The 20029-nt window shown below is 43.3% G+C and overlaps 2 protein-coding genes across 2 annotated transcripts; one reads left to right on the top strand and one right to left on the bottom strand.

Moving 5' to 3' along the window:
* The first annotated feature begins 155 nt into the window (after positions 1 to 155).
* hps3 (HPS3 biogenesis of lysosomal organelles complex 2 subunit 1) lies at positions 156 to 10427 on the top strand. The gene is made up of 17 exons (XM_030791524.1): positions 156 to 646; positions 875 to 1384; positions 1728 to 1905; positions 2006 to 2088; positions 2359 to 2548; positions 2686 to 2767; positions 3173 to 3327; positions 4700 to 4808; positions 5241 to 5434; positions 5793 to 5970; positions 6756 to 6989; positions 7417 to 7602; positions 7823 to 8011; positions 8323 to 8430; positions 8680 to 8886; positions 9471 to 9561; positions 9696 to 10427. The coding sequence occupies exons 1-17, from the start codon at positions 430 to 432 to the stop codon at positions 9821 to 9823; spliced, it is 3039 nt and encodes a 1012-aa protein (XP_030647384.1). The 5' UTR covers positions 156 to 429; the 3' UTR covers positions 9824 to 10427.
* Positions 10428 to 10536: 109 nt separating this feature from the next.
* On the bottom strand, positions 10537 to 19707 carry cp (ceruloplasmin). Its single transcript, XM_030791261.1, has 20 exons — positions 19522 to 19707; positions 18479 to 18723; positions 17668 to 17880; positions 17263 to 17436; positions 16679 to 16933; positions 16045 to 16210; positions 15665 to 15804; positions 15356 to 15496; positions 15214 to 15258; positions 14396 to 14610; positions 14121 to 14271; positions 13807 to 14019; positions 13195 to 13402; positions 12751 to 12890; positions 12508 to 12636; positions 12145 to 12251; positions 11779 to 11998; positions 11469 to 11608; positions 11155 to 11320; positions 10537 to 10989 (listed from the first exon to the last, which is right to left on the bottom strand). Exons 1-20 carry the CDS (start codon positions 19701 to 19703, stop codon positions 10958 to 10960), a joined length of 3282 nt encoding a protein of 1093 aa, XP_030647121.1. The 5' UTR covers positions 19704 to 19707; the 3' UTR covers positions 10537 to 10957.
* Positions 19708 to 20029: the final 322 nt, after the last annotated feature.

The raw sequence follows: 20029 nt of genomic DNA, 5'->3' as shown, positions 1-20029 counted from the left end.
TGCATGGGTCTAATATTCAAGTAGCCAATAATAAGCGAGACCGGTTGATTGATTAACCGAAACACCAATGAGCATCTAGGGCGTGGCTTTCGCTGAAAACAGTTTATTTGTTTCAGGAACTAGATCATTCAGTGTGACGGTTTCGAATTCTCTGCTACAAGGCAATGCTAACAAACTAAGTATAATCATGTAAGATACATTTTATCTACTTTAAAGGTTTTTTAAACCAAGATTTTAGTAAAAGGAGGAAGCGGAACCGACTCTCAAACAACCTAACGATTTCTGCCTGATCATCACAAGACACCCAAGCATGTGATATTGATCAGGCTATGGAGACCACTCTCTCTGTCATCAAAGAATAAACGGTGTCTTTCTCCTAGTTCGAACAATGCAGACAGTTAAAACCGGACTAACTTGACTCTCGTCGAAATGGTTCACGTATACAACTGCCACCCTTTCGCATCTCAGCAAATTGTGCCAACCGAACAGGAGCCCGGACTAATTTGCTCCGGTGGAGGTGCCCTGTTTGTAGTGTCCGCGGGGGGATGCAAGATCGAGGCATATCAAATACAGGAGGAGGGATGCCCACTCATCTGCCGTTTCGCTACAATGGGCACAGTACACAGTATTCTGCACAGTCAAATAGGTATGGTTAAATGTTGTCCTGCAAATAGAGCAATATCGGCCTATCGTGGGTGACTGGTAACTTTATGCTGAAGTTTTCGAACAAATATTCAGCGTATTTTATGCCTATTTTTTAAAGACAGCAAAGCTACAAAAAGCTGTGTTTGTGTTTGTGTTGTAACTTAAGTGATGCCAATGGATAACTCTGATCTTTTGTCAACTAACCACAAAACCAATATCGTCACTGCAGGTGACTATCTTGTTACTATCGAGGAGAAGAACAAAGCCACATACCTCAGGGCATACACCAACTGGCGCTACCAGGCAGCGGAGAAAACCCGGGTTGGTGTGCGTCTACTGGGCCTTATCCTCCGTGGGTCCTCCTTCCGTGGAGCTCCCAAGGAACAGATGGAGATTATCGAGATACCGCTGGTGGATGCGCCACTGTGTGTGGCCTGCTGCCCTCTCACGGGGGACCTTCTGGTGGGTTGCACCAAAAGCTTGGTGGTCTTTAGCTTGAGACGAGTGGCTGTGAACGAACAGCTCTCCGTGCTGGATTTTGAGAGGTTCCTGATCCTGCATATTCCCAACTGGAGCCCTTCCCAGGTGGCCCTCTGTGGCGGATATGTGGCCATGCAGATGGAGCTGGAAGTACTGGTGGTCAGACTGGAACGCCTGCAGAAGAACTCCCAGCAGACAGAGCGACATTCTCTGCTTCCCAGCGATATCCTGTCAGGAGCTGACCAGGTCAACCCTGGAGGTATGCCTCTTCTGTTTATGTTCAGTGGTTGGTTGTCTCTGTTCAGTAGCTGATTCATACTAGCATCAGTGATTTCATGATGTTTGCACTGAAAGATGTTCACTAAAGACTTTCCATTTATGATTAATATGGATATAAAACTTACACTTTGGGTATGGACTGAAAGGTTTCCCAAGGAATCTGTGATTATTTTCAAAAATTTCCGTTGCTGTTGCTAAACTGTTGCTGTGACATCTTTTTCAAAGAGTTGTGTTCGTTCATCACTTGTATCAGCGCCTGTTATGAAAGTGCATCTTACAGAAGCCTGACAGCATCTTTCATTTTATTTAATTTGTTCTTACAGAGGCAAAAAAGGATGGCCCGAGTTCCCATGATGAGGCAGATGATTTTTTCATGTTACCAAAACATCAAGAGATGCTGGGTGAGAATGCAAAAGACTGTGGCATCTCCGTGACCTTAGAGTTGACGGGAATGGAGACGGAGACCGGGGACAGCATGGGGGTGACCTATGTCCTCTACAGGTGTTGCATCTTCTCAGTGGCATCTTTATACCAGGGGTCAATGAATCTCATTGGCTGTGACTGTGATGTGAAGTGATTTGATTGGTCCTTCCTCTTGCAGGCGCTTTGCTCCTGATTTCTTCCAAGGTTGTAGCGTGGAGGACACTTGTTTGCATTCCCTGCAACTGCTTCCCATGTTTACTAGTGAGTGAACATAATGTTGCATTTTTTATTGAGGTGTTCTTGTTTTTATCAGATTTTCAGTATTGTAGTCAGGAAGAAAGCAGACTGATGTTTGAGCAGCAATGACAGCATTCAATCCATTGATACCAAAGAAAACATAATCAAGAAAAAATGGAAGGTATCATCATAGAGATGATATTTAAATCTTATGGCTCCAAGCAGCAGATATAAACTATTTTGTTTTTGCTTCAGAAAATCTGGTGAAAATTCTGGTGTTTTTTTTATTTTCAGAGGGTAACCAGGAAGGGGCTAGCAATGCCAAAGCCTCAGAGCCAACATGCATATTCTGTTTCTTCTCCCTGCCTAACACTGGCTACATGTACAGTCTGAAGAACACAGTGGAGCTCATCTCTACTTACCAGTACCCAGAGAAAGCCCTTCAGGCAGTGCTTACTGTCCGGTTTCTCCACGTCATTACCAGGTGAGTCAGCTACGTGCCCCTGTAGGCTGAAGTGCTAAGGAAGACTTAAATTCCCCCCTCGAATGAGATGTCACCGTTCGAAAAAGTGGGCAGTGCTTTTCATTTTCTGAAACTATTTCTTTTCTCTTCTCGCACAGGAATGCTCTCCAGTGCTTTTCGGTGAGGTGCAGTGCACTGGCATCTCGAGCTGAAGACGCCTACATTGATACTACCATGAGGGTAAAGTCTGTTATACCCTCATTAATATTGTTATGAACCTCGTAGACCCCTTACCAAATATTGCTCCATATTTGACTTAACACTTTCATTTAGCTACAAAGCATACTTTCGTCTGTAATCTTGTTACCATTTAAACAATAGCACTGAAACATACAAATCCATAGGAATGAATTTGAAACCACGCTACCCTCTGTTTGTTGAATCCCTTTGCCTCAGTCAGCTTGTGTGCGTGACTAACAATGGACTGGTGACTGCTGAGGAGGACATTGGGCATTCACAGCAAAGTCACTTGAATTTTAATAGGAAAATAGAATCTGGTGACATGCCCGGCTTATACTGACCCGTTTCATGGTGAAACTCTGATTTGATTGGCTGTCTCAACGTGATGGCTCTTTGTGTTGGCAGGCGTGTCCTCCGTTTACTATGGAGGTGTGTGCCCTGCGCATCCAGGTCTTCATTGGCCTGAAGGCTCTGTGCTTGGACCGGGATCATGTCGTCCTTCTCACGGCCGCCAGCGTGGACAGTAAAGAGGAAACGGAGAGGGCTGCCCGAAGGACCCCGTAGGTTACTTGTGGTTAAAAATATTATCTATTATAAAAATAAAAAATAATATCTGTTCATGTTCACCTTCACCTCTGCATTGCGTCCTGGTGTTTTTTTGTTGGAACTTCTATCATTGCTTGTAACACTAAATAAGAATTGGTGTGATTGAATGCAGCCCAGTTAGAGAAGAAAATCTTTCTAAACTGTATATTTCATCATTTTTATGCTCTGGAGATTTAATTCCATGTTTTATGTCTATGTTTTTATCAAATCCATTGTCATAGGTGAAAACTGTTGGGTTTTTTTGTTTGTTTGTTTGTTTGTTTTACTTACTACGCCTCCATGTGGAATAAATGCCCTGTAATTCTTGTTGTAGTGAATTGAAAGATCACAAAACCCTAACAGGGATTTTCCTAGCGGTAGGTATAGAGCCATCCACCAACCCTGCTCTGGAGAGCCTTCTGTCCAGGTCGTTCCTGTAAGTCAGCTGGCCGACAGTTCAGCCTGTGTGGAGTGACCTTAACAGCATGTTAACCCTGTAAAGTCGCCCTCTTAAAACACCCTAACATCCCTGTGATTGAACAGTGACTGTTTAACTCAGCTCACAGGCTTTAACAGTCGACCCACCCATACGACATCAGATTTCACTTCTGGAGCCACAGCCCTTTTTTTGAGGAAATGTTCAGCACCACGACTGCCAAAGATCAAGAAGTAGAACATCAAAAGCAGAACGTCAAACATTAGAAACGTTTGTTTGGAGAGTTCCTGAAGAATTCCTACCCTGCCCCACTAAAAATACAAACTGCACTAAAGCCACTTAGTTGGTCATTCAACACAGATTGTTCATAACAAACTGACCATTGTGTGCAGTGGCCTGACCTTTCTCCTTTGTCGACTGATGATTTTTTTTTCTTCAAGAGGAAAGTAATCACAGTTGTTGAGCCTGATAAACTCTAATCCTTATACCCCTTTAACTTGTCAGTTGGATTTAACTGCATGTATGACTAATGATGGAGTTGTACCTACCACAAACTGTTTGTCATTACTTACTTCAGACATAGATTATCATGGTTTAAAAAGTACATTACAAATGTTGATTCATAGAGTCTGTTTGCTAATTCTTGTGAAAGTTCATTAAATCACTAGACCCGTTAAGCGTTCATTTCTCACCCAGCCGTAGTAAGAAGGCTATGACTTTGATCTAATTAGGCAGCAAATGTCCATGAATTTCACTCTCATATTGCCTGATACTAGAGTAGAGAACCGTATTTACCATTAGGCATTGCCTCAGTGTTCTTCAGGGGATCTGTTGTGTTACGTTAGACTCATTTGATATTTGGTGTTACTTTGTGTGCTCTGATTGCCTTCATATTCTCTCTTTGGATCCAGGTCCAGAAAGACCTCCGTGTCCAAACCCAAGGAGCCAAGTGAGAGTGGCCATGGCTGGAACCTCTATGTCGTTAACACCGTGTCCACTCTACAGCTCTACAGAGAGATAGTACAGTACCTCAACTCTTATTCCTCGCAGTACTTTACAGACATGCGCCGTATTCATACAGCTAACCGTGTATTCTCTCTGATCACAAATAGTCCTTTTTGAAATGGTATTGCTTGTAACCGTAATACTCTTTAAAATGCCTTATTTGTGTAGTTCTTAAGGCCTACTTATGCTAGAAACCTGTGTTGTTCACAAACTCTGTTTACACCTGCATCGTAGATCAGGAACCTTTAATTAAGTGTCCCCATAACTTGTAATTAACCCTGTTCAGGGAAAAGCTGGACAGTTTGCAAAGTGTAAGCAAGATTTACGAAACATGGTAAATCTACATTTAACAGCTGTGAACCGCTTAACCACCTGTGTTATTCAAGCCTGTGTTATTCAAGCCTGTGTTGACTCATATGCTGTGTGCTGTGTTCCTCCTCCCAACAGGTGGAGTACAGTAGGAAGTACGAGCTGACCACTCCGCTCTCTCAGAGTTTTGTCCACCTGCTGAGTGAAGCCCACCTCCTCCTGCGCGAGGCTTTGCTGGACCCCCGCCTCGGCACCGATGAATCCGCGGATGGAGCAGAGCTGAGGCAGGCTTTCCAGGAGAGCTGCGCCCAGCTGGGAGACTGTTTTAGCAGGTGGGCATTCTGTCCAGCCAAAGAAAGCTTAGACAGGGCAAAACCTTCTGTCATCTGACACAGGAATGTTTGGATTGGATGTCATGCTAGTCATAACTGGGTGGTGAAAGAATGTGCGGAAGGGGCGCTTAATGATGGTAGGATTATTTACGTAACCCTTTACAATCTGCAGTTTGAGCACAGATTATACGTTCAGTATGGACTGGGAGCAGAATGTGTCAGATTAGACGTTGTTAAAAGTATGCTAATATCATATCATATCGCATCACATAGTGTAGCATCTTTACAAACCATAAGGTAGTTTTGTCCCACTGATGAACCAGAGGTTGTGTGTTCTGTTGCCTTGTCTGTTTCGTAGGGTGGACAAGCGAGATTGCCATTTGGCCCTGCCTTACTATAAGATGTCTGGCCTGACCATGACGGAGGTCATTGAGAGGAACCTGGCATTAGCTGGCGGCAGAGCGGAGTATGGCAAGGGCTTCATCTTCTTCCTTAAGCACTCGCTCTATGAGGAGACCGCGGAGGAACTCAGTGAAGTGAGAGACCAGCTCTTCCTGCTTTAGCCACAACGCGCCTTAAACTATTGTCTTACATTTTGCTATGAGCTCCATAGGGTAATACCCGCATTATCAGCACGTGGTACCCTGTTCATACGGTCAGGCTGTTGTGTGTGACTGACTCTGTGCGCTGTGATACCCTGACGTACTGTTAGGCTGTTGTGTGTGACTGACTCTGTGTGCTGTGATACTCTGACGTACTGTTAGGCTGTTGTGTGTGACTGACTCTGTGTGCTGTGATACTCTGACGTACTGTTAGGCTGTTGTGTGTGACTGACTCTGTGTGCTGTGATACTCTGACGTACTGTTAGGCTGTTGTGTGTGACTGACTCTGTGTGCTGTGATACTCTGACGTACTGTTAGGCTGTTGTGTGTGACTGACTCTGTGTGCTGTGATACTCTGACGTACTGTTAGGCTGTTGTGTGTGACTGACTCTGTGCGCTGTGATACCCTGACGTGCTGTTAGGCTGTTGTGTGTGACTGACTCTGTGTGCTGTGATACTCTGATGTACTGTTAGGCTGTTGTGTGTGACTGACTCTGTGTGCTGTGATACTCTGACGTACTGTTAGGCTGTTGTGTGTGACTGACTCTGTGTGCTGTGATACTCTGACGTACTGTTAGGCTGTTGTGTGTGACTGACTCTGTGTGCTGTGATACCCTGACGTACTGTTAGGCTGTTGTGTGTGACTGACTCTGTGTGCTGTGATACTCTGACATACTGTTAGGCTGTTGAGGTTTACTAACCCTGTGTGCTGTTTATAGGAGACGGCCAACAAAGTCCTTGACATCTTTAGCGTGGCCGAGCCCACCCAGCTGCCCCACGTGGTCAACAGCCCCTTTTTATGCAACGCCAGCCCGGCCTGTGCCCTGTCCAATCTGGGCCGCCTGGAAGTCTCCAGCGCTCCCTCCGTCACCCTCACCTTGTGCCAGGCTGCGCTGGCGCTACGTATGGGTGATCTTCACCTCTACAGACAACAGATGGACCGCCATGCAGAGGTAAGAGGGCTCCATGCTTAAAAGGTCTTATGAGGGAATGGAGAAAAGCTCCATTCCTGTATGACTACAGAGAAGACTTTCCTTTCCGCTCAGTGGAATGCATTTTTGCTCACAATGAATATTTGTTAGGTCAAATTTCAGCTAGGTCCCTGAATTGACTGAGTTGGAAAATATTTTCTTTTTTTTTTCTTTCATTTTTATCCCTCTTTGCTGAGTTGATTTATCTGTGATTATTAGCAAAGCAAATATTATGTGGCCTAGTGAATTACTGTATCCATGAGGAAAACAATGAATTAGATCCTTTCAAACGTTTAATTGTGCACCATGTCGAGAAATCCACTTTGGTCAATAGTAAGAGGTGGGTGAATGGAGACTACCTTTGAATGTCACTCTGTTTTGGGTTAATATGCTCTTGCGTGTGATACAGATGCTGCAGGTTTATGGCTTCATAGAAGAACCCAATCTGTTGCTCCATGGGCGTGGGAAGGCAGTTCAACCCACGGCGTTTGCACGACACCTGAGGGACACGCAGGCTGGTCTGCTGGTGGCAGCCACAGTGGCCCTGCATGAGAACAGTAAAGTCAAACTGGACGAGGCTGATCTCTTCCTCCAGGTAGAGCAGCCTGTCATAGAGTTATTACATCAGTGACTTACGCTGGAATCCTTCCAACTCTTTCTTTTTATCCTACCTTCATCACCCTTTCTGTGTCTTATTTCTCTATGTATCTTACCACTCTCTCTTCCCTTTCTCTCTCTCTCTCTCTCTCTCACACCCTCCCTCCCTACTCTCCCTCACTCTCCTCTTCTTTTCTTATACTCTCTCTGTCTCTCAGGAGCTGTGTGAAGAGGAGGTGCAGGCTAGCCCACAGTTGTTGGTTGATTTCTGGGAGGCGCTGTTAGTGGCCTCCTCTCAGGAGGCCATCATCCAGGAGCTCCTGTTCCGTCTCTCCTCCGTCTACATTGATCGCCTCACCCACAGGGACCGCACGGGCATCAAACCCCTTAAAACTGCAGAGGACCTGGTGAGTACACAGCGACTCTATAAGAAACCAGCTCGTTTAGGGGAAGTATTCATTTACACTTATACCTCTGCTTCATAAAAATGTCATGAATTAAATTAAATTCAGAGTGGGTCAGTTGATAACAATTCAGTCGAAGCAGTTACTTTGATGAAGAAACATTAGGGTGGGAACTTTATCCAACATTCAGCAAACAGTAGACAGATTTTCAACATTTTGACTTTGGAGCAGTTTTGTTCGGAAACGAATTTGGAGAGAAAACATAATTCAGTTCAGTTAAAGTCTTAGCCTGTGGTTTGTTTGTTTGTTTTCAGATTAACTCCTGCTGTCATTATGGCATTGTCTTCCCGTGGCTGAACATCCTCACTCCAGCTCACCTCAGCATTACCCATGACTATCAGGAGGATCTGCAGAAACTCCAGGTGTGTGTCTCTCTCATGGCACTACTCACCACACACACACACACACAACAGTAACTCAAACTGAGGCCTGGAAAGTTCCAGAATAGGCAATGATGAGGGAATTAGAGACCTCTCATCTCTTTTTTCATGTTGTGCTGTTTCTGAGCGATGATGAAGCAGCATAACTGAAAAATAAACTGCTCATGTTCCAGATTATTCTCTGTGTAATAACAACAATAATTATAATAATCTCTTCTTCGGCCCGGTCAGTCTCTGCTCTGCGGCCCCACGCTGGACGTTTCGTCCATCTTGCCTCTGCTGGAGCAGTTGTCGGACACGGATAACGCTGGTCTGAGCGTGCACGTGCTCTGTGCCACCAAGCTCGGCCAACACGAGAGCTCCATCGAGCGTCTGCTCGACCGCTGCCCCCAGGCCATCATCCCCTATGCCAACCATGAGCTACAGAACGACAAAATGGCACGTATCCCTTCCCTTCTCTTCTCTTTGCTGCTGGCTGCCTGCTGGCCCTCCGTCCTTTTAAGCCTGAGATCGCTCGAGGTCTTTTTTTTTTTTTTATTGACGCGTGAATTGGCACTGCAGTCACTCCCGTTGATTTTGAGTTTGCTCCGGAAGTTAGATTCAGTGTAGTTTATTTGTTGTTTGTCTCCGGGGCCGTGGCCCATCAGTGTTTTTCACTTCGTCAGCCCTGTTTGTTCACCAGGTCTGTAGCTGGAAAATGAACTAAGCCCAATTCTGACAGTGACACCGAGTCAAAGTGTTAGTGCCATGATGGAGAACATGAGTCATTTGTGCACACTCTAATGTAGATCATTAATTCTTTATAAGACCCACAGCACATTTAGATATTTTTTTTTTATAACCATATCTGTTCCCAAAGCACAGGTGAAGTTCTGGAATAAACCTCTCATTCACGACGTATCAGTCGTTTGTCAAAATGAACAATTGACGCGGCGGTCAGAATTAGGACGCGCCGTCACGTCGTCGAACGCGGGCGATAAAGGCGTAAACAGGGCTCTCGTTTTCTGGTTTTTCCCTGGCAGGCACTGTGGTGGCAGAAACTGTTCCCCGAGCTTTGTGAGAGAACACGAGGAGCTGGAGGAGAAAACGGCACTTTATTATCAGCTCTAAAAGGTCGAAACCGTTTTCCGCCCTTGGTTTTTTTTTTTTTTTCTACGTGGCATGCCAAAAAGCAATAGCTGTTTTCCTGTTATTTCCTGTTATAAACAGCTCACTGGTGTTTTTTTTTTTTTTTCTTCGTGAAACAGAAACACTGGTGGTGGTTGCCATGGAGCTAAACCCGCTGGAGCTGCTGGACCTGTTGCCTGATGACGGGACCGCGCGGTTCTTTCTGCCCCATCTGTTGGAATGCAGCCAAAGGCATCTGATGACCTGAGCACGGCGTCACCGTCTGGACGCTGCTCGACAATCAGCTTATACTGCAAAAGACTGAACAAAGAACTAAATGCCTAAAACACTAACTGGATTTAAGACGTGCTCTACTACATTCACAACAGATGACGGAAACTTTATGGCATGTACCTAAACTATGGACCCAAATCCAGTGTCCTGAGCCTGTAAAAATGTCCATCTCAGTGCACCTCAGTTTTTTCAGAGTAAACGGTGTTTTTTATCATTCCATATCCTCTTGCTAGACCTGGACTGTACTGGACAAATAATAGGTTTAAATCATTCAGGAAAAGAGGAAATTAGACATTGCCTTTCCCTCTGAAGTGGTAGAAAACTTGGAGAACAGATATCTGGTATGTAGATGCAGTACATACACTATAAATATACTGATTAATGAATCTGTAATAACATTCTGAATTAGTCACTGCAGACTTTTTAGAAATAATGTAGCAGCTAGCATATACTGTAGTGGATATTACTGGAATGAATGTCATTTTCTGAGAGAGAGAAGTAAAGTGAAAGTGAGATGGCAAAAATGTAAAGAATAGAGTCTCTGATGTTCTTCATAATCATTTGTTTTTGTGTGTGTGTGTGTGTGTGTGTGTGTGTGCGTGCGCGCGTTTGTGTGCGTGTGCAAGAAAGTCTGCTCTTAGTATTCATTTTTATTTCATAACTGACATTTAAAAATAATTCTCAACATTTTTTTTTTTATTAATTTAGTGTTTTTTATTGAATTACAAAAGGACTTTTGCATACAGTTATTACTAAGAAAGACATTATAACCTTTACAAGTCGCCTGTTTGGCATCACAGCTGTTTTTCAGGATGACCGATGAGTATGTGGCGTCTGCCTCAGATGTGCGTTTAATAGCAGTATTCTCTTTCTATTTCTGTCCTTCCCCTTTCTTTTCTCTCTTTCTCTTTCAACGCCTTCCTGCTCAGTCCCAGCGTAGCCTCTATGCAATTAGCAGCAGTCAGTCCGAGGAAGTTCATTTCCGTTTACCAAGGCATGTCAAACGCTCACACACAAACATAGCTGCAGTAAGATGGTATTGGTAGTGAATGAGAGGAAAAAACTCTGAGCTCTCCACAGTCTCACAGATTTATGTACATGATTTTCTTTATTTCCTGCCAAAAATACTGCTCCTTTGTCCTAGAGAAATGAAAGGAAAACATCTTAGGTTAGTTTTTTGCATTTTTGTACTTTGTAGGTAATAGGCACTGATGTGCAAAGAGAATCAAAATGTTCCCCAAAGCAACACTGCCCACCATAACCCAGTTATGACATTAAAGAACAGCACCCCGGTGTCCAGACTACCTTTGTCTTTTTCCTGCACAGTGTACGTGGTCTTCATGCCAGCGATGATGTGGTCATTGACGTGGCAGTGGAGTAGCCAAGTGCCCGGGTACAGCGGGCGCATCACTACCGTCTGGAAGGTGGCGGGGAACAGATCAAACACGTCTCCGCGATGGGTACCGCCCAACTGTGAAGAGAGGGTAGTCAGACCACCACACCAAAATCCAGAAATAAGACTCTATGTGTGCATAAGGGTGACCACAATACACGATCTGTTTCTTTACGAAGTGAGTACCAGTATGAAATGTGTGTGTGTGTGTGTTTTGCTTTGTTACCTTGTAATCAAAACTGTGGCCGTGGAAGTGCACTGTGTGCATGTCGACTTCGTTCCCCATTCCCATTAGATACCAGTAGACTTTGTCTCCAACATGCATGTCCAGTCCCTTGAGGTTACCATAGACTAGACCATTTATTCCTGCAATCAGACAGTCAGCAAATAAAGCCCAGCTCCACAAAGCTCATATTGTTTAAAAAAAATGAAAACTGCTTCTAGTCAGATGGTCCTAGAGCATTCCTTCCCAGTTTATATATTTATCTGTACTCATATATTTAGTTTCACTGGGTTGGGTTTAGTGTTACACACACCGTGCATTTTGTTGCTCTCAATAAAGTCCTCATCTTCTTTCAAGTTTTTACTGGGATTTTTGATATTAGTTTTGATGTTGTCATCTAGGTACCAGGACTCATTCTCATCAAACACCATGAATAGCAGGGCAAACTCTTCTATCTCCTTCTTCAGGCCTAATTTCCTCATAAGACTCCGCCTACAGATGACCAGGGGACCAATCAGGCCACTGTACAGATCCTGGAGAAGAAATCAGGCTTTGGGTCTCAAAAAGCAGGATATTTTGAACACAAAACAAACACATTTTTTAACTTACAAGTCATAGACAGAAGCGTTCCTGAGATGGTTTGCAGAACATGACATTAGATCATATTAATAAGATTTACCTTGATTTCATCCACAGTTGAATAATATGCGCCCACACTGCATTCTTCCTGCTGAGAAGTTGGTCCAGCAGTCTTTGGAATGTACCAAGTATAGGTTTGAGTCTGGCCTTAAAACACAAGTTCAGAAATCATCCACATTAAACATGAAACAGTTTTACAAAGCACTTACAAGAGCTTCATGAAGCTTCAATGAGATGAAGCTCAAGGAAGCTTCATACAAACCTTTTTTTTTTTTTTTTTAAAAACACAGTCTGTGGTGAAAGGTCATCCTAAACTGTGATTTAAGTTTTAACATACATATTAAGAAATCACACAAAGTTATTGAGGTTGTCTGAGGCAGACAGCAGCGTGGATAGGTGGTACCTGGAGGTGTAGGTATAACTTTGGGACTGTCTGTCTTCACTCCGTGTGCGTGGATGGAGTAGGGCCGGCTGGCCATGTTTTTAAAGACAATCTTCACTTTCTCACCCACATCCCCATGGATCATGGGCCCTAATAAACAAAAACCATCAGTTATTCTCAAGAAATGTAAGCCCTTTTCGGTGGGGTTTTGTTTTGTATGTGTTTTAGAGAAAATGAACAGTGGGAAATCTAAAAAATCTGTACCCAGGATTCCAAGGTGTTGTAAATCTGCAGGTCTCTCCTTCAGTTTTTTGAACGAGTCATCTGTGTACTCCCTGTACAGAACCTTTTTGTACTTGGAACCAATGGATTTCTCACCTTTGTCAAGGAAGGTGTTGCCTGGGCTGAAGACAGAGTATTCATCAGGCAAGTCCATGAATATGTGGCCATAGTTACCATTAGTGAACTTCTCATCCTGTATAACTATTCTGTGCTCATTCAGCATAATCACTTGCTATTATGTACTTACATTTTTAATTCATCTTTATGTCTAACATAGAGAAACATTCAAGTTTGTTACAATATAAAGTCAGCTTGCATGTGCTTATGTAAGAATGAGACTAATATTATTTGACGTTCTAACCAGTGTGGTGATGATTGATTTGTTTAATACAGTGGTGAGAGATTCAGCAGTCTGGGCTGCTCTACCTGTCTTTGTGACCGCCGTGTTCTTTCTCCTCAAAGGCCCGAGATGGGGAGTAGTCCCATTCCATCTCCACGGCAGCGATGTAGTATTTCTTCTGCTGGAGCATGATCTCTGACTGCTTTTGCCAGAAGTGACACTTCTCCACAGTGTAGTTCGCTCGCATGCCGCCGTGGTAGTGGTCCGTGGTTTGACAGACCACCTCAAATTGTCCTGAAGTCAGAGGATGAGCATGTGCAAACAATGTATTTAGCATTATTTTGAAAGATGAAATACACAAAGGGAATTGGAGTTGAATGATGTAAAATATCAATATGAAATAAACAGTGAAGACAATTGAGTCCACTGTATGCTATCAATAAATACTGATAAGTTTATAAGGAAATGTTATTTTGCAATACGTTCCAAAAGGCTGTGCATTATACAGGAATGAACCAAAACACGTTCCACTACTGCAAAACCTCCCGTAATGAGTAATGCTCACTAATAACAACAGTTCATGAATAAAATTCATTGTAAATTTAGAATGTTATTTTCGGTATAAGGAATGAACTGTGTAGGATGAAAAGAGTGATAACAGAGTGTGTGAAAAGTAGAGAGAGTGAGAGAAACGTTACCCATGCTGTCAGGCTCCATTATAACTGTGTGAGAGATATGAGGGAAAAGGTTGATGGTGTCTTTCCTGGTCCCTCTGTAAGTGAACCTGTTGCCATGGAAATACAGCCCATGGATGTCAGCCTCTGAACCCAGCCCGGAGAGATGCCACGACACTTTGTTCCCTTTACACATGCTCAGGCCTGGAAGGTTTCCATACATGTATCCATTGATCGCTGTAGATAAAAAAAAAAATCGGTGTAAGTTAGAATGCTTGCCAAGCGTTTCTTGTTTATTGTATTTTTATATACAAAAAATATAAACATTTTGGACTCACAGTGCATTTTATTGGATTCCTGGAAGTCCTCATCATCCTTGTTGACAGTTTTAGGTGATTTTGTGTATGTCTTAATGTTGTCATCCAAATACCAGCTTAGATTCTCGTCAAAAACAGTAGCAAGTAGGTGGAACTCTTTATCGACATTTTTCTACAATGGAAAAAATAATGAAGACCAGACAAGTAAAGATAGTCCTTAATCTGCTGCCCAATACATGAGAGCATGAACATCATCTCTACTGATTTTTTTTTGCCTTATTGAAGACTTCTCTTACTTGTTTTCCTGATTTCAGAGTTTTGGGCTTGCACACCAGTAGGGGTCCGACCAGTCCAGAGCTGGTGTCCCGGACAGGGTCCACGGCAGAGTAGTACAGATGGGTGATGCAGTCAGCATCATCAGCCGTGGGACCTCCACCCTTGGGCACCACCCACTGGTAGGTGTAGGTAGTGCCAGGTTGGACCAGAGCAGCTGGCAGTGGGGTTATGACTCCTAGGAGAGTGGATGAGTATTTAGCTCATGCTGGAGAAGGTACACTACCTAGAGCAGCTGTTCATATTGTAGTTTGTTTGTTTCAATCATGTTCCATGTCTCATGGAAGTCAAGGCATAGCTACGGTCTTCTAATCCTCTGGCTCTCAATCTGTCCCTAAGGCACCCCTGCCTCATGTGTCATTGTTTTTTTTTCCCCTTCATTATCACAGCTGATTGAGCTAATCAAGGACTTGATGATTGGATAATCAGTAGAACCAGGTGTTTTAGTGACAGGCTGAAACAAAAACCATGCAGGGTAGGTGGGCCTTGAAGATCAAATTGAGAGCCAGTGTACTAATGCAGTACTGTGTAACACAGCCAGATTCACTCTTTATGACCAGGTTGACTGCATGCCCTGGAACCCATACAAACGCTGAGGTCATACGTAGTTTTTATTTGCAAGAGCCACACGGTGGCAGTAGCTCCGTGGTTAACGACTGACTTTAACCTTGGGTGGACTTAAGCTGCTTTCTCTGTGCTCTGTCAGAATGGACAAACACGTTTCAAATGAGTGTACGCTATTTCAGTGCATCCTGACCATGTAAGATGATAACGTACTTACTTGGCTGTTTCTTGAGTTCTCGTAGCTTTTTAGCGGTGTAAGATTCTGCAAACAGGGACAGATTTGTAATGAAATCACTGGTCACTGAGACTGAAAGCCTGTTGTTAACTCTTGCTCCGTAATTGAAACTCATCTTGTTTACCTTCCAGAGCATTCTGGTATAGTGTGCCATCATGTTCCACACTGTACTGGACCCCATGTGGCTGAATGCTGTAGGGTCTGCTGGCCTTGTTTTTAAAAACCACTTTTATAGTGTCCTCTTCTTCTGCCCTTATAACTGGCCCTGGGGGAAAGCCATTGACATCAATCACTTTTATTATACATTTACCTATTTTGTTACATTCACAAACAGCATTATTGGCAATACAAAGTATTCATATGGGATATAAATAAGACATATGTGTATGTGTGTGTGTGTGTGTGTGTGTGTGTGTGTGTGTGTGTGATTTACCTAGAATGCCCAGGTGCTGCTCCTCTGACGGCCTCTCCTTGCGTTTGGTAAAGGTTTCGTCTGTGTATTCCACGTACTGAACCTTCTTGTATTTCCCTCCAATGCGATCGTCACCAGTCACGAAGAAGACCTCAGAATCACTAGAGAGGTTAAGAGAGACACAGAGCGCTAATGACGATGAGCCAAAGGAACTGTGGTTCAGTTTGACATGATCGTTGGTTTTGACGGGTGAAGGGTGTGAGGGGATGAAAAAAATAATCACAAAACAGTGTTTTGTGCACTGACACATGTTATTCATCGTGTCATCTGATCATTAAGCTTTAGTGTGAAAGTATTGCAGGTTATGCATGTAGAGACGCGAGGGCAGACCATATTCTAACCTGTCCGACTTTAGGGGATTTCCGGTGTACTGGTTTATCTGTGTTGGCCCGTAGTCCCAGGTGATCTCCTCTGCTGCTATGTAGTACTGTCTGGTCTCCCCAAACGGTCTGGGTTTGTGTGGCTCAGGGAAGCATCTCTTTATTTCAAAAAAGGCCTGCATGCCAGCTGCAATGAAAATGAATGAATTAGTGAATGAATACATAAATCAATACACGCATGCATACAAATATACATGCATCCATGCACACATACATAAATGAATAAATAAATGTTTAGTATTCACACTGTGGTCACACTCAGAATAATAAGGTATAACTGTGTATGTGCACGCTAAGCACACAAGTGTGATGGTTTGTTGTGTTTTTCTTTTTAAGAAGTTTATATAACCAAGCCAAACATATTGGTACCCTTTGTAGATTATATTATCATGAGGATATTATGTAACGCTGTGTACACACGACTGAAGTTAAACATTCACCTCTGTTTTGAATACGTCAATACACACAATTTCACAACCTCACAGTGGAAAGTGGGACAGTCCTGTTTAAGAGGTAAACTAAAATATGGTACACTAAAATATCAGAAAAATTTCTCTCTTTCAGTGAGATCAGTGGAAGGAGGGTTCAGCCATACCCTGCAAGTGATCGTTGACCTGGCAGCTGAGCAGCCATTGGCCAGGGTTGTCCGCCTCCATCTCCGCATTAACAAACGTGGCCGGGAACAGGCTGACGGTATCCAGGTGGTGTCCGCGTTCGGTTAGGATCTGGCCGTGGAAGAACGCGGAGTGGATGTCGACCTCGTTGCCCATCCCGAGCAGATGCCAGTGAATCTTGTTCCCCATGCACATGCTGAGGCCGGGAAGGTTTCCATACACGTAGCCGTTGATGCCTACGACACAGCCAAAGACACGGGGAGAAATGATTAGGTCTCCACGTGAAGGCTTCAAGACCACAAGAGCCTGCTTGAACTATTTGAGGGACTTCTCTTGGAAATTTAATCACGATTTCAGCCTTGACCGTTTCCTCAAGGAATTATCATTCAGATAAAAATTTGACATTAAGGCAACACTTTTCAAAGTGGGTCCAAACTATTTAAGCATACCTAAATCGCACATTATACAGTAAGGTTTGTGTTGTTAAAAAAGCTTTTTTGATTTTTTTGATAAAATCCAGACAATCTATGAGAAGAACAGTTCTGGTCAGGTGAGGAGGGCTTACCGTGCATTTTATTGCTCTCCAGGAAGTCCTCGTCATCCTTGTTGACTTTGGTGGGTGCTGTGCAGTAGGTCTTAATGTTGTCATCCAGATACCAGCTGAGGTTCTCATCAAAGACCATAAAGAGCAGAGCATATAGGTAGTCCTCTGACTTATCACCGTGGACATCCAGAGTCCCTGAGTCACAAACCGAGAGAAAAACAATCTCAGGAAAAAAAACCTTCATTCGCCCATCATCAAATGTGTTACGTTTTCATGGCCTGCATAGAGATATTTCAGCCTCCGAAGCAATTTGTATTTGCTCATGTACTTCAGTTAGCGGGAATGATGCATCACCAGAACATCAAAAATATGTTTAACTTAATGTTTCAATTGTTGCTTTCAAACTTTGAGTAAAAGACCAGGTACCTTTCTTACAAATGACGAGAGGGCCAATCAGACCAGAGGCGATATCTTTCGGGGCATTGAGATGGGAGTGGTAAACCCGGGTCAGGCAGTTGGTATCGTCTTTACTGGGTGCGTGGGCTGATGATAGGACCCAGTTGTAGGTGTAGGTCTTCCCAGGCGCCACGGCATCATCCTGTTTGTCCTCTGGTTTGGTATGGTCAGGGTACAATGCACCTGCAGAGAAACACAAAACAACCTTCTAACACTACATGTATTTAGGCCGCGATCCAGGTTATTTGTAAATGTTGTAAGACCACACGAAGTGCAATGCTTTGGCAGTCACAGTTCTGAGTATTCAAAGAACACAGGCTGATGTTAATCAGTGCTTCACAACTTATGATGAATTCACATACTGGGTGTACTTTATAACTATTAACTTTTCTCACGGTTTTCTCAACAGTCTCACACATTACTAATCCATGGCCCAGAGTTCAGCAAGTTCAGATGCTAGGAGTTGCTTAACAGTTGTGTACAGCATTGCACAATTAGCGAATCATCTGAATCAACAGGGCTCAACAGGACAGAAACAAAAATTTGTCAGACATTTGTCAGACATAAAAAATTTATAGTGCGTTTCAACCGGAGGCCAGGATCCTGTATTCACTAACAGCATATGCATTTGTCGGGGTTGATATGGTGATATCATGATAGTTTACATATCACATGCTTATGAATTTTTATATGGTGGACATAAAAGAAAGACAAACAGACTCCACACACACGCACGCACGCACACACACGCGCGCACACACACACACACACACACACACACCTTCGTGGGATTTGTTGTAGAACAAGCCGTGTGGGTGGATGGTGTACGGGCGTGAAGCCATGTTCTTAAGGTGCACGACAATCTCATCCCCCTCTTCAGCGCTGATCAGAGGGCCGAGGAAACCCAGCCATTTGGGCTTTTCTATCTCCTGCCTGTAGGTGGCGTCCGTGTACTGCAGATACACGGCTTTCTTATACACTCGTCCAATCCGCTGCTCTCCTCTTTCCAAGAACGTTGCCGCGTGTCTGGAACGGCGGAACATCCAGAGGTTTAAAATGACCATGTTAACACAGTCGGTAAACTTTGGTTCAGAGAACGCGTATCTAATAAAACACTTTTTTTTTTAACTTAACTTTGTACTAAACTCACTAAACGTTGTTTTTTTTTTTTTTACTTTTATATTTTCCCATATAACTATTCGCCTTAGACCAGTTTTACAACAAAACTGATGTATTATAATTATGTGATTCATTTATCTGTTACCCCCTACGGTGTTTATTGAGATGTTGAGGATTAGTTTTTGTCATTTCTGTAATTTCTCCATTTAGATCCTATCCACAGTCAGAAAAACAAACACAGTGCTTTCACATAAAATCACACTAGACTATGAAGAGGTCCGGGTGACCCAGACGCATCTCTTGGTGAATGACTGTGACATAACTATGTGTTACATGTTTCATATGGCTGTTCAGTCCCAATCCCAGTGCCTTCATCGCCACTAAACCTGAACACTTAACATTCTGTCCATAGGAATTCACTGTTTTGCGATACCAATAATGTAACTGTAATACAGCCATTCATTCTTGTACATCCTCTCTCTCTCCCTCTCTCTCTCTCTCTCTCACACACACACAGACAGAGATAGATAGATAGATAGATAGATAGATAGATAGATAGATAGATAGATAGATAGATAGATAGATAGATAGATAGATAGATAGATAGATAGATAGATAGATAGATAGATAGATGTCTGTACAAAATGTTAGAGCATATATTAGTGTAGTTGTCCCGTGAACACGTAAGACAATAGAAAGACTTACTCATCTTCTTTCAGGGTTGTGTTTTGGATGAGGTTTTTTCCGCTGGGAGCATAGTCCCACTGAATCTCCTTAATTCCAAGGTAATACTCCCTAGTGACACATGACACGCTCCCCACACAACACAGTACAAAAAGCAGACTCAACTTTTGTCTCCTCATTTTCACTATCCAGGGACCTGTCATTGATTTCACTACTCCTTTTAAAGCTAAACCGGGAGACCAGAATGTTAAGCCAGCCAATAAAAGCAAAAGGTGAAAGGGCATGAAATGAAGTTGGCTAACACACACAGCAGCAATTCAGCTGTGCTAGCATAATCCCTGACCTCCAGCCTGTTCCCAAATGGACCCTTGTTCCCCTATTTGTAGTGTCTTATCTCTTTGGAAATTCCAAGTTTATAAAACAGCGCTCATCTGACACACTCATGCCTGGTTTATAAAATCAGCTCTCATCGGCACGCAATTCATACCAATTCATATCTTAAGCATCTCAAACGGGATATTCCAGAGGC

The sequence above is a fragment of the Chanos chanos genome, chromosome 14, assembly GCF_902362185.1.
Source record: "Chanos chanos chromosome 14, fChaCha1.1, whole genome shotgun sequence".
NCBI classification, from domain to species: Eukaryota; Metazoa; Chordata; class Actinopteri; order Gonorynchiformes; family Chanidae; genus Chanos; species Chanos chanos.
The sequence above is the reverse complement of the archived record's forward strand: the minus strand, read 5'-3'. Positions and strand labels throughout refer to the sequence as shown.